Source organism: Lagenorhynchus albirostris, chromosome 2 (genome assembly GCF_949774975.1).
Source record: "Lagenorhynchus albirostris chromosome 2, mLagAlb1.1, whole genome shotgun sequence".
NCBI lineage: Eukaryota > Metazoa > Chordata > Mammalia > Artiodactyla > Delphinidae > Lagenorhynchus > Lagenorhynchus albirostris.
The window spans coordinates 161,659,952-161,681,063 of NC_083096.1; the positions used below are offsets into that span (position 1 = coordinate 161,659,952).

Sequence of the window (21,112 nt, forward strand, 5' to 3'; positions counted from 1 at the left end):
AATTTATTTATTTTATTTTTGGCTGCGTTGGGTCTTCGTTGCGGTTCGCGGGCTTCTCGCGGCGACTTCTCTTGTTGGGGAGCACAGGCTCTAGGTGCGTGGGCTTCAGTAGTTGTGGTGCGAGGGCTCAGTAGTTGTGGCGCATGGGCTTAGTTGCTCCTCAGCATGTGAGATCTTCCCGGGCCAGGGATTGAACCCATTTTCCTGCATTGGCAGGTGGATTCTTAACCACTGTAACACCAGGGAAGTCCCTGTTGTTGCTCCTTTTTTTTTTTAAATAAATTTATTTATTTTATTTATTTTATTTTTGGCTGCGTTGGGTCTTTGCTGCTGCACGCAGGCTTTTCTCTAGTTGCGGCGAGTGGGGGCTACTCTTTGTTGCAATGTGCGGGCTTCTTATTGTGGTGGCTTCTCTTGTTGCAGAGCACAGGCTCTAGGCGTGCGGGCTTCAGTAGTTGCAGCACATGGGCTCGGTAGTTGTGGCTCGCGGGCTCTAGAGTGCAGGCTCAGTAGATGTGGCACACGGGTTTAGTTGCTCCGTGGCATGTGGGATCTTCCCGGACCAGGGCTCGAACCCATGTCCCCTGCATTGGCAGGCGGATTCTTAACCACTGCGCCGCCGGGGAAGCCCTGTTGCTCCTTTTTGAAGCTGTTGTTTATTTAGTGAATTTTATGAACTAGTTTTGTAAACTCTGTATTCTTTGTCATGTATAGACACTGAAATCTCTGTTTCATCAGCTTAGTGGTTCACTGACGATTCAGCAGAGATTTCCCTAAACACCTGGGGGGGCAGGGAGGACTCTTCCAGTCTTTGTAGATTGGCTCTGTGGGTGTGTTGGGGCCTGCTATCACCTCTCAGCCAGGCAGTTTACAACTCTGTATTAGCCTTCACTTCCTGCTTGTGGTCAGCAAGAGGTTGAGAGCTTAGGGCCTTCTCAGGTCTTTCCTAAGCATGTGCCCAGCCATGGCATGCAAGTGGCCTTCTAGAGTTGCAAAAATATGTCAAAGCTTTTCAAAGCCCTTATTTTCCAAACTGTCTCATTCCCCAGCCTTTCCTGTTTGCTGTTTATCCCTTGCCCCATTCAGCAGAGGCTCATGCATTTGTCTTTAAATGTTTTGGACAATTGCTTCTGCCCTGGGAGAGTTCCAAGTTAGGCAAAATAAAGTCAAACCCTTTGAGCTCAGCCATCAGGGAGCCACCAAACAGGTCCAAAAAAAAATTTTTTTTTTTTTTTTTTTATGTTTAAACCTACAATTCTTTGAAAATGAGAAATAAGGTCCATTCTTCCTTGGGTACTTAGGAACCTATACTAGGAATGTAGGCTGTTGTCTTCAAAACTATTGCCGAGTAGGGATGGAGCCTGGATAAGTTAAAATGCTACAAAACTGTCTTACTAGGACCCAGGTGGTTTTTGTCCTCAATAAGTATTCACCTAGTTGCTGTAAACTTTAGTTTCTAGAATTCTGATAAAGTTGGTTCTGTCAGGTTTTTTTGCTGGGTATTTCTCTGCTTTTGTAGAGGGATAACCTTTGAGCATTCCCTACTCTGCCATTTTCACTGATGTAACCTCCTCTCCATATATATTTTTTAAACGTAAGTTGTAGCCCACTAATGAATTAAGATCTGCAGTTCGAAAACACTGGTCTAATATCCTTGGTGTACTAAGAACACATGAACTAATAAGCGAGGTGAAGATTTCCACTCTGAGGGCATGTTAATTATGTTTATTCAAACTTTAACAAAGGAGACTGAAAATATAACCAAAGTGATTTGTTCCACCAGCCTTCAGATATGTTGGCAAAATTATAGTCACTTCTCACCATATTAATGGGATATTCAGACAAGTTTCTGAACAGGGTCCCCATTACAGATGTTTTCATCTCCACAGTCCTTGGATTTAGGGGTATACTGTGCAATTGCTGTTACTATAGACTCTCTTGCCCTCTTTTTCAGCTTTGGGACATCCGTAAGAAAGCAGCGATCCAGACATTTCAGAACACCTACCAAGTGTTAGCTGTGACCTTCAATGACACAAGTGATCAGATTATTTCTGGTGGAATAGACAACGATATCAAGGTATGTTAGATGTTTATCTTACATTTACCTTTCACCTATCTCCACTCACAGAGGTAAATCTTTCCAAACTTCTTAGCTTTGCACTTTATGCGAACTAAATGGAAGATAAATTAGAACTTATTTTCCTCTGTCCTGTCTTCATTGACTTCCTAAGTCAGGATTGCATTATAGCTCATGTAAATGCCATTAGGGAGTAGGCAGTTAATGTGAAGTGGGAAGTCCCTGTGTGGGAACTCCGAAAAATGAAGGGTGCATTCCCTGCCTAGAGGCATTTGAAACTTTTTTTTAAAATGTGCATTGGCCTCATGAGATAGCAGTAAATCAATTTGTGATTCTGTACCCTAATCTCTCAGTGTGTCTTTCTTTTTGAGACTATGGAAAGGAAGTTTTGGGGGGTCCATAGCTAAGAATGTGAGATGGTTATGATGTTGGAGAAAGAGGCAATAGACTACAGTGCCTAGAGGCAGTACAGTGTAGCTCAGGCTTTCAAGTAATTGACTTGGGGGTCTGTTCTCAGTTCCACTATTTTCTAGTTTTTTGTGACTTCACACTAGTTCTTTCAGCCTCTGTTTCATCATGTGTGCACCAGGAGTAATAATAATATCTATCTCATAGGGTTGTCATGGGGATTGAATGAGCCAAATTCATTGGAGCACCTCGCAGAGTTTTTGGACATAGCAAGTGCCAGTAAATATGAAATGTGTGGGGGTGGGGAGAGGCCACTCAGTTTGTGTCTGCTTTTACTTATTGGCTTCCTTAGGTATTTCAAAGACTTTGACTTACCTTCTGCTTACCTTCTGAGACTAGTAACTGTTGGGTAAATACTCAACTTATGTTGTCTCTACCTAGAAATTGTACTGTATTCCCATCTCTTCTTGCCTCCTTTGCTGTTACTATGGATGGAATGTCCTTTTGTCTAAAGGTAGTCCCTTAAATGGAAGGATTTCAACCTTTTTTTCCTGTCTCTGGGATCTCATGCCATCAATTTTCCCAGATCCTATATATATATATATATATTTTTTTTTTAATATTTATTTATTTATTTGGCTGTGCTGGGTCTTAGTTGCAGCACTCGGGATCTTCCTTGCAGCACTCGGGATCTTTAGTTGCAGCATGTGGGATCTAGTTCTCTGACCAGGGATCAAACCCGGGCCCCCTGCATTGGGAGCGCAGAGTCTTAGCCACTGGACCACCAGGGAAGTCCCCCAGATCCTATATTTTTAAACAACTGTATTGCTTCTCATTAGCATTTCATTATGCTCAGGTCTTCTCTTGGTGGGGTAGGGAGTCTTCCTTCAGTTCCACATTCTCTTGTTATTGCCCTGTCAATCTTCCCCTTTACAGCCAAACTTCTTTTTTTTTTTTTTTTTGGCGGTACGTGGGCCTCTCACTGTTGTGGAGCACAGGCTCAGCGGCCATGGCTCACGGGCCTAGCTGCTCCGCGACGTATGGGATCTTCCTGGACCGGGGCACAAACCCGTGTCCCCTGCGTCGGCAGGCGGACTCTCAACCACTGCACCACCAGGGAAGCCCCAGCCAGACTTCTTGAAAGATGGTGATAGTGGTTATGATAATAGTGTTATCATTATCCTCTAATACTTAACTGTGTCGGACATTGTTCTTGGAGCTTTACTTTATTAATTCATTTAAGCCTCACAACAATCCTTTGACATAAGTACTACTAATGCCGTTTTACCAGCGAAGAAACTGAGCTAAGAGAGGCACAATAACCCGAGGCTGTACAGCTAATAAGCGATGAGACCTCAGTTCAAAATGCAGAGTTTGGTTCCAGAGTCCTGCTCTTATTTAATACCTGTGAGAAATCCCCTGAATATTTCCCACACTCACTGTCTCTAATGCCTTATCTCCATTCCATTCCTCAGTTCCCTATCTTCTGACCACTCCTCAGCAGTCTGGCTTCTGCCTCCACTGTTTTATTGGCACTGTTCTTTTCAAGGCCACCAGTGATCTCTCTGTTACTAAACCCAGTAGATCCTTTTAGTCCTTTTTTGTTTGTTTTTTAAACTGGCTCTAACAATATGCTTTCCTACCCCTTCCATCAGGCATATCCTTCCTCAGATACCTCTACAAGCTATTCTCTCTATGCATTCTTTAAATGTCATTATTCCCCCAGGTTCTTAACTAGATGCTCTTCTTATATATACCTTTCCCTGGACAAGTCTCATCTAATTCTGTGACTTTAATTGTCATTTCTGTTCAGATGAGTCTGTTCTCAACCCAGATCTTCAGCTTCAGGCCCATGTGTACAACCAGCTACTCAGCATCCCCCACTTGGATGTCTCATAAGTACTTCAAAATTCACCATTTCCAAAATTCAGCTTCACATCCCTTTTCCACCCTATAACTATTTGGAGAATGTACAGTCAGAACATGGGGGCTTAATTAGATCATCTTAATAGCTAATGCATTATTTCCCTGAGTGAAGTTTGGGAGCCCACTATCATTAGAATCACTAGAGGGCTCTAATACACATAAAAGTGGATTAGTGTCATCTAGCTATGATAATTTTCATACTTTTAAGTTATTATTATTAAATTTACATACTATGAAATTAACCTTTTTTTAGTGTACAGTTCTATGAATTTTAATGCTTGTGCAGATTCATGTAACTACCACAAACAGTACAGAACAATTTCCATCACCCCAAAAATCTTCATAATACTCCTCTGTGTCAAACTCTCTGCCCATCCCTAACCCCTACCAACCATTGATAATGTTCCTTGTCCTATACTTCCTATTCTAGAATTTCATATGAATGGAATCATACAATATGTAACCTTTTGAGACTGGCTTTTTAAATTTAAACTATGAGAATTTGATCTTTTCATATCTACTGTGGGGATAGACTAGCCTAATACTCTTGTGTCAGTAATGTCTTCTTACCACAAGTAGTGTGGCTTATTCCGGGCTCTTTGTGTAGACTGTTCCAGGGCGTTTTATAAACAAATATATTCAGTTGTACTATAGTCCTGAAGGGAACTTAGTCCCTTTTCAGGTTTTGAAGGTTTTCCATGTCTTCTCAGACACACGTTATATGTTATACCTTCTCTTAGGATCAGCTTTTTTTCAGATAGCTAATCTCAGTCTTTGTCTTTTGATATATACCAATTTTTTTCTGAAATCCAAATATATCTCAAATATGAGTAATATATAAATATAGTCCCATGAGTACGGCAATTGATAACTCTACATCATAGCTTTGTAACTTTTTTTTTTTTAATTGAAATATAGTTGATTTACAGTGTTGTGCTAGTTTCTGGTATACAGCAAAGTAATTCAGTTGTACATATATATTCTTTCTCATTCTTTTATATTATGGCTTATTACAGGATATTGAGTATAGTTCCCTGTGCTGTACAGTAGGACCTTTGTTGTTTATTTTATATATAGTAGTTTATATCTGCTAATCCCAGACTCCTAATTTATCCCTCCCCAACTCCCTGTCCCCTTTGGTAACCATAAATTTGTTTTCTATGTCTGTGAGTCTGTTTTGTAAATAAGGTCATTTGTGTCATATTTTAGATTCCACATGTAAGTGATGTATCATATGGTATTTGTCTTTCCCTTTCTGACTTACTTCACTTAGTATGATAATATCTAGGTCCATCCATGTTACTGCAAATGGCATTATTTCATTCTTTTTATGGTTGAGTAATATTACATTATATAATATACCACATTTTCTTTATCCATTCATCTGTTGATGGACATTTAGGTTGCTTCCATGTCTTGGCTGTTGTAAATGGTGCTGCTGTGAACATTGGGTGCATGTATCTTTTCAAATTAGAGTTTTCTCCTGATGTATGCCCAGGAGTGGGGTTGTTGGATCATATCATAGCTTTGTAGTCTTTATCTTTCTAAACTAAAAAGTCATTATTCTGTCCACAAACGTTCAAGTTTTTCTGCCAGTGCTCATTTTCAGGGATTTTTTTTTTTTTATTAGAAATGCACACAGTATTCTAAAACCTCAAGCATTCGTATCATGTACCTGCTCTGGATCATTACATTCTCTTGTCAGCATTGGGAACTCCGTGTTTGTGTGCTGTTTACAGTATGTCTTATTTTCCAAGCTAAAAATCAGGGTAGGCTTTCCTTAAAAGTTTTGCAGAGAAGTAAAAATGCATTTAAATGTATGGTTAATAAATCAACTTTATTGGGAATAAAATTATTAAAAATTGAGATAAAATTATTTATTACAATTTAAATGTTTTTAGTAATAAAAATGATCATTTGTTCATTGAAGAAAGTTTAGAAAAAATAAAAATAGAAAAAAAAGTCACTCGTAGTCTCATCATTCAGATTTAGTCACTCTTGATATTTCAGTTTATTTCCTCTCAGTCTCTTTCTGTGCCATAGTGTTCTGTATGTAAATGTCTTAATGTTCAGATAAAATTTTATATGATGCTCTTTTCACTTAGTAACATATAGCTACTACTTTGTCTGGAACCCCCGACACTAGATATTGCCATGGCTGGCTTAGTCTTGTCTTCAAATGTCAGCTCAGACATATCTGTAGAGAGGATTTCTTAGATGAAACTAGGCCCTCCTTCTAGTTGCTCTCCATCACATCACTCTTATCTTATTTTCTTCTTAGCGTTGTAGTTAGGATCATTTTTCTGTTTCTTTTTTTCTCTAGTTTTATTGAGATATAATTGACTTATAACACTGTATTAGTTTTCAGTATACAGCATAATGACTTATATAACACAAAATGAGTAACTTTAGAAGTCTAGTTAACATCCATCACTTCACATTGTTAGAATATTTTTTCTTGTGATAAGAACTTTTTTCTTAGCACTTTTTTCTTAGTGATAAGATCTATTTTCTTAGCAACTTTCAAATATACAATGCAGTATTGTTAACTTCAGTCACCATGATGTACATAACATCCCCAGAACTTAGGATCATTTTTCTGATTCTGCCACTTAATTCCTAGCTATGTTATCTTAAGAAAGTTATTTAACCTCTCTGAGTTTCCATTTCTTATCTCTAAATGGGAATAATCAGCCTACCTCATACAGTTGTTACATGGATTAAATGAGGTAAAAAATATAATATTCTTAGCAACATGGCAGTTACGTAGTAAGTGTTCAGCACATGTCAGCTACCATCATCTAGAATATTAGAATATTCTAGATATTTTATTTTTAGAATATTCCATAATGTAGTAAGCAGCAATCAATATACTGAACATTTAGTCTGTTTCATATGTATCACTATCACAAATTATGCTGCTGTATCCAACATATTTGTGTGTGAAACTTTTTCCATATTTAGTTACTTTCTCAGAATAGATTTCTAGATGAAAATTAATGTGTTAACAAATATAAGGATGTTTCACATTTTGGATACAGGTCGCCAGATTGTTTTTTGGCGACAGTAGTTAATAATTTGAAATCAGGTTGCTATAGCTATTTGGCTTCATTTTGCTCTTGTATAACTAAGGGGTGTGCTTGAGAGATGTGAGACCATAGAATTTCAGTCTTCTCCCTATTTAACAACATCCTGTTCTGACATGCTTAGGAGTGAGTAACTGCCCTTGGACCCAGAAAGACTCTTTTTAAAAATATTTATGTATGTATGTATGCATGCATGCATGCATGCGTTGGGTCTTCGCTGCTCCGTGCGGGCTTTCTCTAGTTGTGGCGAGCGGGGGCTACTCTTCGTTGTGGTGCGCAGGCTTCTCGTTGCGGAGTGTGGGCTTCAGTAGCTATGGCCCAGGCTTGAACCCAACCCATGTCCCTTGCAAATTGCCTCTATCAAATTGCCTCTAGTCAGTTAACAAGTACCCTTTAAGCAGTCAGGGGCTTACCAGCCTTGAGCATTTGCTTGACAAATCCCTACTGCCTTACTACATTAGGAAGTACTCCTGACTAGCCTGGTTTTTGTTTGCTTCTGTCTCTCAGATACACTGCCTATTCTGAGAAAGGGGGGGAGCAAACAGGGAATGGAAGCCCCTTTTAAAATCTGGAGTGAGCAAATTCTCTATATGTTTGTGAGCAAATATACTGTTCCTGCCAACCTCTTGGGATTTTCTTCCTGGGCATAGAATTGTGGAGTCAGAGGAAAATGAATAAAAGAAGAAAATGCGCTTCTTCTTAATGACTTGAAGATCTGATTGGCAATTCTTTGGCATTGCTTGTAATCCTGAGCTCTAGTCAGAATGGGAGTTTAGTTGATGATTTTTTTTAAAGTAGTGGGTAAAGATAGATTTTCCCGCCTCTGCTCTCATCCTTTCCGATTATCTGGGCCAGAAGGATCTTTCTGGAATCTGGCCAACTCATTCCACTACTCTGAACCCTTCTGTGGCTCCCCAGTGAGGGAGATCAAATCCAAGCCAGTCAGTCAGAACCTTTCATGAGCTGCCCTTTGCCTGCCTATCACTCAAGCATTGTCTGCTGCCTCTCTTTGCCTAATTCCCTACAACCCAGTAATTTTTTCATGCCTCTCTGCTTTCATGCATTATCTTTGCCTGGGAATACCCTTCTGTTTTGTCTAAATAAAAAATACCTCTTAGGGGCTTCCCTGGTGGCGCTGTGGTTCAGGAATCCGCCTTCCAGTGCAGGAGACACGGGTTCGATCCCTCGTCCGGGAAGATCCCACATGCAGCTGAGCACCTAAACCTGTGCACCACAACTACTGAGCCTGCGCTCTAGCGCCCATGCTCCACAACAAGAGAAGCCACCGCAATGAGAAGCCCACGCACCATACAAAGAGTGGCCCCCGCTCACCACCACTGGAGTGAGCCCATGCGCAACGAGGACCCAACGCAGCCAAAAATAAATAAATTAAATAAATAATTTTTTTAAAAAACCCAACAACCTCTTGGGAATTCCCTGGTGGTCCAGTGGTTAGGACTCTGCGCTCTCACTGCCATGCGCCCAGGTTCCAACCCCGACTAGGGAACTAAGATCCCACAAGCTGCGTGGTACGGCAAACAAATAAACAAACAAAATCTCCTTTTTCCATATCCTGCTCAAGTCTGTGAAACCTTCCCTTTCTCCCTCCCATCCATGTACCATGGGAACATTAATCCCTCTGCTGTCTTGGCTACTGCCCCCTTTCCAGGCCTCTCATCACTTTTTTAGCTCCTTGAGAACAGGGACAACATCTCTTTTATCTCCAGCAGCGCCTGCCACTAATCAGATGCCCAAACATTCACTGAACAGCTGATTAGGACATCTGCAAAATATTTTGCTTAAATTAGTGCCCTACTCACTCTTCTTTGGCAAATCCCAGATACGTTTTGGCTCTGCAAAACAGCATGTGCAGGCCTCAAAGAGGAAAGTCTGGAAGGAGCACCCAGGTGTTGTAAGGGATGATGAATTACATTCTCTCCTAAAAAGCTAAAGATTTCAACAATGCCTTCTCTGAAGAGAAGGAACAATAGCTTGAACAAAAAAATGTCAGCCACTTCAAGCTTCCCTAATTATTGAGGCAACAAACATCCTGACACAAAAATGGTTGTATATGAAGTGTGTTGGGTTCCACACATGAATTATTGATGGGGAAAGTGGAGTTGTCTGCCTTATGTATTGCTTTGACATACAACATCAAACTCATTTCTAGATGAGGAAGGTACCTTGCTTAAAGGGACAGCAGAAAATTGTTTCATTTAGAAAAACTATGTGTCAGTACTGAATCGAATTTGGATGAAATTTTATATAATAACAATGACCTTAACAAAATTGCTGTTCTTTTTCCATATGACATTCCAGACTATTTCTATTGCCTTTAATATATTTTTTACATAGTTTCAGTCTATGTAAGTATACTGTTTTGTATTTTCCTTCTTTGCTTAATAATAGATTATTTTATAAACATTTTTACATTTGATCTTCAGAATATTTGTATGAGTTGCTTAATAATAGCTACCAATTATTATTGGGCCTGCTGTGTACTAGGCATTCTATTTGTAATCCTCACAACAGCCATAAGTAAATGTTATCCCCATCTTACAGACCAGAAACAGGCTCAGAGAGGGTTAGTGGCCCAGTGATACATAACTCTTAAGTTGCAAAGACTGGTTCGGTCTGACCCTAAATGCTCACTCCTTCCACTCTGCTCTTCGAATGCTAGCATGAGAGCTCATAGTGTTACAGTGTGTTTATGAGCCATAACTTAATGAACAATTTATTTTTTCTGTCTGACATTAGGTTATTTTCAGCTGAACTGTTTCTCTTACCTTTCCTACACAGGGAACAGTGAACCTACAATTTATTTTTCTTTTAATAAATATGCTTTTCCATTGTATACATGTTATGACGTTAAATGAAAAATTTTAAGCCTCTGTATTTTTGCATATTACCTTGTTATATGCATTTTACATGCAATCATAATGCCTTTTTCAAATGACTTGTTTACTTGTTTTTATATAGTTATAATAGTTTATTTTTAGTTGCTAAGAATCATAGTTTAAGTGTTTTAAATGCTATTTTGTTTTTTAATTCCGAATATATTTTGTTATGAATTGAAAATAACCTCTTTAAATTCTATTATTTTTTGTTAAACTTGATCTTAATATTTGACATTCATTAGTTCATATTTTTCTAGTCAAACTTAGTAACTTTGACTCTGTGTTAGAAAGGCAAGAGTTTTTTCTTCTTTGGTAGAAATCCTATATTTTGTGGTAAAGTAATGCTTGGCCCAGAGGCAGATTAAGAAGGCATACTAATTTTCCCAGGCAGTTGACTCTTTAATAACTATTTCTTTGCTGTTCACAATTTGATTTTCTGGGAGTGCTGCCTTGTTTTGTTTTGCAGGTCTGGGACCTGCGCCAAAATAAGCTGACCTACACGATGAGAGGCCATGCAGATTCAGTGACTGGCCTGAGTTTAAGCTCTGAAGGCTCTTACCTCTTGTCCAATGCAATGGACAATACAGGTAACTTTGGAAAGGAAAGCTCTCCCAGTGCCCAGTCACTGTAGACCCTAAAGAAAGTGGGCATTAGAAACTAGAAATGTGTGCTGGGTAAATGAGGGTCCAAGGAAAGAGTCCAGGATGGCTTGCAGGTGTCCACCAGGACAATTAGGAAAACAGGTTGTAATAGAAAAAACTTTAGGCCCAGAGGGCTGGGTGCGCGGGAAGGCAGCCTGGCCTCCACGCCACATGCCACCATGTCGATGCTTTACCGCCTTGGCGTTGTGAGGCAGATGTCTCTTCTTTGCCTGTGACAAATAGGTTTTGGAAAAAGTTGCCTATGATGACCCTGAACTTGGACCTTTATGAGACTCAGCAGAAGAGAAGTCCAAACCCATCAGCCGTTGCCCGATTCACTACAAAGAGGACCTGCCTTTTGATATTGTAGAGCTCATGGAGGAGATAGAAAAGAAGACAGGATTTTTAACAAATGTATTTAAGTGTTGTGTCACCGGCCATTGGAATTCAGAGCCTTCTTTGCTTACTACAGTGCCATCTGTAACAAGGAAACAGGCCAGCTCAGCAAAGCTGACAAGGAACTCATCATTGTGGTAACCAGCCTGGCTGACAGGTGCTCTTATAGCGTGGTTGTCCACAGTGCCCGGTACAGGGTCTTCTCAAAGAACCCAGTGCTCTCTGACCAGGTCTGTGTGAACTGGAGAAAGTCTGACCTCCCTGCCCAGGAAAAGGCAATGCTGGAATTTGATCTTGCTATTTTCCTGAGCTGATGACATAACAGATGACCATTTCAAAAAGCTCGAGGTGCATGTCTTCAACCAAGAAGATGCCTGGGATATAGCTGCAATTTCAGCCTTTTTATGCCATGTCCAGCCACCTTGCTCATTTTGTCAGTCTTGTTCCCAACAAAGAATTTTATCTGATGGGCCGAAACAATGATGTCAAAGACATCAGGAGTGAACCTGCTGCTCCCAAAGTATAAAAGCCTGAACAGAAAGACCAATGTTTACATGTCCAGCATACTGCATTATAAGACACCAGTTGGGAAGTAATTTTTTTAAATGTTTAGTCAGTGGATAGGGAAGAAAGTAAATAAATTTGTTCCCTGCCTGCTTGGTGAGATAGATCCTAAGGGACATGTGATATCTGGGCCTAGGGGGAACCTTTTACTTTTTTACTTCTGTTGTGATCAGGGACAAAGGAGTTCAGAGGATGCTTTAGGCATTTCTGATGAACTGATATCTCTGAATTTCAGCAGTTGAAGTTGAACATTTTTTAGCTTTTAAAAATAGTGTTACGTAGAAATTGGTCTGTATAGACTGTAGTTTGAAATCAGTTCCTTGTTAACACGGTGGTATATAAAGACTCTGAAAGGCAGTGGGTAAATAGAAGCAGGCACCATGTTGTTCTTTCTTTAGTGCCTTCCCCATTAACCTCCAGTGATTTTTGTTTAAATCATGGTCATCTCAGTAGAATTTTAGTCCTTATGTAGTTTATTCTTATTTTAGGTTTTAGTAAAAATTATTTGGAACAAGAAAGTGCTCATATTTTAAGCAGAAGCGTAAGAAAAAACCGACCCTGACATTACTAAGCGACTCGTTCTGCGTGTCACAACCACCACTGCCTTATGTGTGCGGCTGTCTTAACTTTGCAGGAGTCATTTTCATTATCTAACTGATAGAGGTACATGCAAACCTACAAAATGCTTTTGTTTCCATATGACTTCTTTAGATTCTCTAAATTGCCAGTGAACAGTCAGTTTGGGGGCAATAGTGAGTTAATTTTGAATTGCCTGAACTTTGAAACCTGATTATCTTGAGACAGCACAACTCTTGCTGCAGAGCTTGTGTTTTTCTGTTGGAACTATATCTTAAATACCTTGGAATATGTAACCTTTTAAAATTGACTTTTGAGGGGAGGAGGCAGGGGCATAAAAAAGAAAAGAAAAAAAAATAAAAGGAAGAAAAGGAAAAAACTTTAGAAGAGATGGTCAAGAGGCCAGGATTCTAGTCCCCGATCTGCCATCTAATCCCTGAGCAACTTTGCACATAGCATTTGTCCTCTCTGGGCATCAGTTTCTATACTGATAATATAAGAGACCTGGACTTTACTTTTAAGGCCCATTTCAGCTCTGGTATGTTATGAATCCAAGGCTATGGATTCAAGCGGGGTACAAAAAACTCATCGTGATTAGTTTACTGAGGAAGATGAGTCTGGAGATCCATCCAAGGCAGTTCTCAAGCATTTTCAAAGAGTACCAAGCTCAGATGATCAGTAGACCTATTGATATCTCAGTTGTGCTCTTTCTGCCAGTCTATCTTCCCTTCCCTATGTGACAAGAGGTCCTCATTAAAACACCTCAATATTCTGGATTTACACAGACACTTGTCCTTTCTTTGCTTATTTTTGAATTGTTGGATGGGAGGGTGGGTTTACTATAGCAAAAAAGAAAGATGACCTGTTGGATTATATGCTTAATATTGGGAGAGTTTGGAACTGCCCCTCTGATAGATGAAAATGTTTTCACTGACATTTTGTAATGAAAACTGTGCCTAGCACTCAATGGGTGCTCAATTAATACTTGAATGAATGAACATCCTTACCTTCTGACTGTATTCTCAGCTGAATAGCAAACTTTCATGCATAGCCTCACCTTTTTATACCTGTTTGACTTCAAGGATTGTTGTTTTTTCACAGTCAAATAAAATGACATCACTCAAATTCCACTGTAGGTTTAGCTTTAGTTAACAATGGCTGTGGCCACTGCTTACTGTGGGTGTTTATATCCTATTTCAATAGATTTGCCATTGTCTAATTCTAGCTTTGTGCATAGTAAGGAAAGATGAGATTCCCTAAATGGTTATTAAAATAAAAATAAGAATCTCTTGTTATAGCTATACAATAAAATAACAAATTTTTTTGTTTATTTTTATTGTTTTGTTTATTGCTGCCAATCTTTTAGAGCTCTTTCACATGTATCATTTTATTTGACCCTTAAAATATTCTTATTTTTTAAAAAAGAGCAAGTGGTATTCTCGTTTTATAAAGGCGACCAAAACACAAAGAACCTCACTATTTTCCTGATATCCCCCATATATACAGCAGAGCTAGAATTGGAATCAAAGTTCACTTTTTCTAATTCTTGGTAGTTTGGTAGTTGTCAGTTTCTCCTATGAGCAAAATTAGAAAAGGTTAGTCCTGAGTTTGATTTTTATAGATTGATTGTCACAGTAGTCAGTGGTATTTAGATTGTCATATTGAAACTTTGCTAGGTGTGACTCTTGGGGTTGGCAGAGGAATCATTTGCAGAATGTTTTGTTGAAATCAGTATCACACCCAACTACTTTCTGTTGCAGATCCCCAGCAATGTGTTTGACATTTTCCCTTCCTACCTTCTCAGTTTTCCTCTGTGTCCTTAGTCCCTGTTAATAGAACTTGGATGCATTTCGTTCCCATTAGAAAAATAAAAAAGCCTTGTCAGGTAGCAGTGTATCATGTTGGTCTTTCTCCACCCAGGAAACAGCATCTATCATTGACATGATACTGATTTCAGCTGGGTTCTCAGGAGGCCCCTGGCTGATAGCTGTTTTGCTTTGTTTGTTTGAATTTGCAGTGCGGGTCTGGGATGTCCGGCCATTTGCTCCCAAAGAAAGGTGTGTGAAGATATTTCAAGGAAATGTGCACAACTTTGAAAAGGTGAGTTCTTCATGGCAGAGGAATTTTACTGTCCATTTGATTCAAAGAAACATTTAGGATGGTGCTAAGGATAAGGAACAACAGCTCTACTGAGAAGGGGCTGCATTCTAGTAACACTGTTCTGCATCAAAACTGTTCTTGCCAGAAATAAAACTAACAGAAGCATAGGCAAGAAGGCAATCACATAGATAGATAGTGATGGGGCCCCCCTCAAATTTAGGACTTCGGGCTTCAACAAGACACTCCTATCTTTTTAATTCCTTGGGAACTTTGACCCTCATAGATCAGTGTTCCATATGGGACTCAGATTCCCATGGCTATTACCCAGATGGCCTCCCTCACCCTCCCAGTGACCAGCTATTAGAGCCCTGAGAATACATCCCTTCCCTCAGTAAGCACCACAGGCCAAGTTCTGAGAGACAGAAATTTTTTCTAAACTCTCAAATCCCAGGTCAGCTCTTCAAAAAAGCTTTTCCTCCAGATAGTTTGTTAATATAGACTAATATTTTTCTTTTGAGAACCCATTAAAATTCATTTTCACTTTATAAATCAAATTTTATCTTTTGTTAGAATTGGTTTTATTTTTATTTTCCTATAATATAAACAAAAAATTTAATGAGGATCAAGATAAAGGAGCAAGGGGAGCCTCCATGTGTAGGCAGAATAAAATTTTGTTGCCAGGTCCACTCTTAATTTACTGTAAATTAAGCAGTTTCTACAGCTGGTTTTTATATGGTTTGAAATATATCAAATTAGGCTGTCTTGGGCCACAGAATATAAGATAATTATTGATTATATGCTGAGGAGAATAATTAAAACTCTATTTAAGAGGGGGAATCCCCTGGTGGTCTAGTGGTTAGGACTCCATGCCTCCACTGTAGGGGCACAGGTTCGATCCCTGGTCGGGGAACTAAGATCCCACAAGCCGTCTGGCACAGCCAAGAAAAAACTCAGGAAATTTAAAGTCTCTTAGTGATGCTGTAGTCTAATAAAGAGGGGTTTGGGGCATTATTATATTCACTGGATTCCTGCTTATTCATCATTATAGAATCTTCTGAGATGTTCTTGGTCACCTGATGGAAGCAAGATAGCAGCTGGCTCAGCCGACAGGTAAGGATTACTGGGCATGAGGTAAAGAATGATGTAGCCGTGCAGGTATCTTCTCATGTTTAATACATTAAGTGCAGATACTGAGCTATAGCAGACAGAGAGTTATAGCTGTACTCAGAGATGAAGTCATGTGCGGTCTGAAGAGTTTAAGGATCATGTGAACAAACACATCATTTCTGCCCTCTCTGGATACATTTTACACCTGGAGTGTGAACAGTTTCTTTGGTTATTGGATTCCCTTTGCCATCAAAGTAAAATTCAAACTCCTAATCTGGCTCCAGTTTCCCTCATGAGATTCTTCTGCCGTGCTTCAGTTCATTCAGATACATATTGTGTACTCCTCCCCCACCATCACCACAATGCTTCACTCACATGGAACTTTCCCTGTTCTTACATCCCTTATGCCTCCAGGCTTCTCTCTTATATCTCCTCTTCTCCATTATCCAAACTCCTATATCTCTCCAGTAATCACCTATGTTATATCTATAAACTTTCCTGGCTCTCTCCTTCCCTTACCTCTCAAGCATTACTAATTGCTCTTTGTTCTGGCTTGTAGTCACACTGTATACATCTAACCTTTATTAACGTTTATTACATCTTACAGTAAGACAAACATAGTGGGGCACCCCTACTAAATTATATGCTCCTAGAGGTCAGTAAATGAGTCTTACTCATCTCTGAATGAGTAAGCAGCTAGTGAATATTACATGAATAAATTCCTAGCTCAAGGATGGTAGTCAAATTTTGCCCTGCATATCAGCTCATCTATTGGTAATGGCTGCCTATGTTGGGGATGATTCAGAGCTGGGTCTGGGTTCAATGGGAAAAGTGTCAAGATTGCTAAGTGAGGGGTATGGCAGCATGTGGGCTAGGTATTTTCCAACCCTGAGCTGAATTAAGAGACTGTGAAGCTTTAACTGTCAATTTAAACTGCCTGAGGAATTAGGTGATGAATGAGAAACAGAAGGGAGAGAATTCTTCATTCCGATGCTGTTGTATTTGACATGTCTGTGGTGACCTATAATTGGGAGTCAGAGGTTGAGTAGGGGTGTTCAAGTGCCTAGGGCTGCAAATGTGGAATGGTAAAGAATGATGAGGCCCTCTGATGGCAGACTCTAGGTTTAGCTCCCAATGGGAGGTGTCTTAACCCTTTTTAGCTTAACCCCATCTTTTTCCCCCCCTTAGAGATTTTCCTGCTACCTGCCTAAAACAGGCACCATCCTATGAGCATGAAGCCTTTCCTGGGCTAGCTTGGGCTTTCAGCATGTGCCAGTTTTCTCCTATTTGGGGCTCTAGCACAACCATAAAGAAACCTCACTTTGGTCTGTCCCACCCTTTCTGACTTGTGAACAATGCTGAGCATACCTGAAGATTCCAGAGTCCACTTCTTTTCCCTGGCATGTTTAATGCCAGGAAAAATGGACAAGTATTTGAGTATTTTATGGGGGGAAAAGGGCACAGGTAAAACCATGCCACATTGCTGGTTTGAGTCCTGGTGGTTTAGCAAGCTGCCCTGAAGAGGGAATCTAAGGGATTTTCAGTTGCTAGGTTTCTAAAGACCTTGAAAAACAGGCCCACAGCCTAAGATGTCTTACATTCTGACAGAGTAAGAACCATTCTAAGTATTTTTACATGATTTTCAGCAGAGATATATCTTTCCTATGTAATTAAGCTTTTAAATGATATCTGCCTAGCTTTTCTTCTGAGCAGTTTGTTTCTGACATTGGTCCTTTCTAACTTTCAGTGTCCTCTCTTCCCTCTTTCCCTCCCCACTGTTCCTTTAAACCTTACATGTGGAAGCATGGCTCTGGTCTAGGAAGAGCCTGTATGTCTACCTGCTGAGGGTTGGCCACATTTCACCGGCCACCTCACCAATTAGCCCCAAGTCAACAAGCAGCGCTGTTACGTAAGGAGCCTGGTTCCTCCCAAATGTTGCCATGCCAGAGTAAGGAGAGGATAAGGAACCCCTCTAAATTTAGCATCTAATCGGCAGCCATGCAGAGTGAGGCCTCAAAGTAAACCCTTGGAGCGCTGGGGTTTTGCTGGCTTTTATGTGCCTGGAAAATGTATTGTTCCTTCTCAGAAAACTGCTTTTCAGCTTGGCCTGAATTTGGCAAATTTCTCCTCCCTACTTGCAATTCACCTACCTCCTCATGTTCAGATTTGAAACCCTTCAACAGTTCCTATCAAGGACTACGAGAAGAGTGGTCAGTCTCTCTGTTGTGAGTGATTTATTCATATTCAGCCTGTTGATTTCATGTGATTCTGTTTTGCTCGTTTATTTATTCATCATAACAATAGCTATCATTAATTCTCTGTGCCAGGCACTTTGCATACATTATTTCATTATTTCTCTCAACAAAGCTGTGAGATCAACATTGTCTCCATCATTACTCCATCATTTGACTAAGGAAAGAGAAGCTCAGAGAAGTTAAATGAATGTCTAAGGTTATTTAACTATTAAATAGTTGCATTGAGACTTGAACCCAGAACTTATACACTTTTTCAGTAGGCCACATAGCTGTAGATGGATTAATGAGGACAGTTATGGCAAGAAAGAAGACACTGAGGAAAATATGAGCATGAGAGCCAGGGAGTCTGTAGACAGATGGGGTTCCTTCTCTTCCACCTTGCATGGAACTTTTATTTAGTTCCTACAGAGCCTAGCCCTTGTGAGCTAAACAGTGTAATTAATAAGCTCTTGTTTGTTTGCATTTTAGACCAAAAGTGTAATGTTGTTCAGAAGTAGGTATTTTATAATCAAGTGCTGATGAGTGTACCCTTTTAGGTGTTGATTGAACAAAACAAATACGTAAATAATTGGTATAACCTGTTTGAAAACAACCAGCCTTTTAAATTTACCAACAGATTGTCTTTGCATGGTCATATGAAGATAATATCTATTTATTTTACCTTCAGTTTAAAATGACCCAAGCAAGGCTGAGGGTCAAAGGAACTTCTTTTGGCAGGGGTGGGGGAGAATGGAGGATGGCAAGGGACACAAGGTATTTGAGGGTGGTAAGAGAAAGAATACCAGAATATATTAAGAGTTCTCATTTTAATTCTGCCACTGAGCCACTAATGAACTGTGTAACCTTGGAAAAGTCACTGTACCTTAGTTTTCTTTTCTGTAAAATGAGTTTAGACTAGCTGGTTTCTGTTGGCCCCTTCCCATGCTAGAATTCAGTATTTTTTCTGTCCATGAATTCAATGCAAGATTTGGATCAAGTGTATGTTTGGGTTTTGTTTATATCGCAGAAATGTCCTGTCCCGCCTCTGGGCTCTGTGATTTGAATACAGTACGAAGAAATTCAGGTGGATCTACAGCCTAGTCTCGCAACCTGCCATGAGTTGGGTTACCTTTAAGACATTCCTAGGTGCATATGAAGTTAACTACACCCTAATTATATTGGGTGCTCTTTAAAGAAGATTTCTGTGTGGGATCTGTAGGAAAAACGGTTGTCTTTCTTCTCCATGATCTTTCCTATTTCAGAAGCTTGTGTTTGAAAATACCAGTAATGCTGATATTTTTAGCTATTCCTATTTTTTCACTTAGTTGCTCAAGAGCAGGATCCATGCCTTATTTAAAATCTATATTCCTAGTTTCTAAACGTCAGAGCACAGTTCAATAAATAAGGATTGAATAAATAAAGGGTTGCTTCCATTTCCCTGAAAAAGCCATGCTTCTCCTCTATCCTCAGTTCTGGGAGGCCTTAGCCTTGCTCTTCATGATACCTTGCAGGTTTGTGTATGTGTGGGATACCACAAGCAGGAGGATCTTGTATAAGCTACCCGGCCACGCTGGCTCCATCAATGAAGTGGCTTTCCACCCCGACGAACCCATCAGTAAGTCTGTCCTGACTGTGGGGAAAGGGAAAGTGAGGGAATCTCCCTAAAGAGCCCTAAGAATACAGAGGCAGAGGTGGGCATCTGTTTTATGTGAATTTCCTTTTAAACAGTCTTTATGGGTATCGTTGACAGTCTCACCATTGTTCTAAGTGGTGAGGGTAAGAGCAATGATCCATTTTCTTAACCTCAAAGCGGGGTTGGTTAGTCTGTTTATTTCTAGTTCTTTTGAGTTTACTTGCTTCAGGTCTATGATTCAGTGATGTAGTTGGATAAAACAATGATGTTTCGGGGCTTCCCTGGTGGCGCAGTGGTTGAGAGTCCGCCTGCTGATGCAGGGGACATGGGTTCGTGCCCCGGTCCGGGAAGATCCCACACGCCGCAGAGCGGCTGAGCCTGCGTGTCCGGAGCCTGTGCTCCGCAGCAGGAGAGACCACAACAGTGAGAGGCCCGCGTACCGCAAAAAAAAAAAAAAAAAAATGATGTTTCTTAATGTTCAGATATAAATTTCAACTTAACATTTTATTGGCTAGCTAAACTAGATAATGAGCTTTGAATTTAAGGAGAAAACATAACTTTCTCCAAGCGGACGCACGTTTACAAAATGACTGACAAAGACATTGATTCTTCTCTTCTATAATGACTGAGAAGGTCTTTTTCTTAAGGTTTGAGTGACAAGGGACATCAGGATTTAGACCCTGATAATGTATTTCCCATAGCACAGTCCACCCTCATGGTTTTGAGAGGACTTGGATTGAAAAGTCAGACTATACTGTAGTTTCCTGTGAATGGTGTTTAAGAGGAGAGGAATTTAAGCTAAATCCAATTGCTCTTTTATACCAAAATTGCCTCTTAACGTAAGAGCCCTTGAGCACCAGGTCTCCTTTAGCCTTCATTATTTCCAGTTATCTTCTCTGTTGTTTGCATCTCAGTTCTCTCAGCATCCAGTGACAAGAGACTATATATGGGAGAGATTCAGTGAAGATATGGAATGGAAGACTCCACAAGGCTGCTTGACCCTGAGACCTCAGACAGCATAAGTGGCATCAAATGATGCCCAGCGAGCATCCTCCCTTCAGATGAAGATCATTACTAGCAAGAAACAAGGAGGAGGTGGCCATATTCCAGCAACCACAAGTATCCCAGTATCCTATTTCATCAGGATCATTAAGGCAACCTTACAGTGGCCTCTTAAAAACTTTTTTTTTTCTTTTTTTTTTTTTTTTTTTAAGTAAGGTTTCCTCAAAGGGACACACATTGGTTGGTGCATAGTCTCCTGTTTCCTAATTTAGGCTGAAGACAGGGAATGTGACCGAAATTTATTTGTTGGGGATTTTTTTTTTTAACTCAATAACTTGTATGATATTTTCTTTCTTTGTTTCTCTGACTCATTTTGTATTAAAAGCCAAATTGATGCCTTTTTACAAGAGCCATGTGGATTGGATTTATTGCTGTCTTTTCTTTGAGGCTTGACCACTGTAAATC

At 39.9% G+C, this 21,112-nt stretch overlaps 1 protein-coding gene across 5 annotated transcripts in view; it reads left to right on the forward strand.

Moving 5' to 3' along the window:
• The window catches only part of SNRNP40 (small nuclear ribonucleoprotein U5 subunit 40), a 37,072-nt gene extending 16,252 nt beyond the window's left edge, over positions 1 to 20,820 (forward strand). The window contains exons 5-11 of one of the 5 annotated variants that reach the window (XM_060140767.1): positions 1,955 to 2,077; positions 10,861 to 10,981; positions 14,589 to 14,671; positions 15,720 to 15,781; positions 19,524 to 19,627; positions 19,939 to 20,068; positions 20,560 to 20,820. In XM_060140767.1, the coding sequence (XP_059996750.1) occupies positions 1,955 to 2,077; positions 10,861 to 10,981; positions 14,589 to 14,671; positions 15,720 to 15,781; positions 19,524 to 19,627; positions 19,939 to 20,021 (576 nt within the window). In that variant the 3' untranslated portion in view covers positions 20,022 to 20,068; positions 20,560 to 20,820. The other 4 variants (XR_009539018.1, XM_060140768.1, XM_060140770.1 and 1 more) reach the window with 4 other exon arrangements.
• The last annotated feature ends 292 nt before the right edge of the window (positions 20,821 to 21,112 follow it).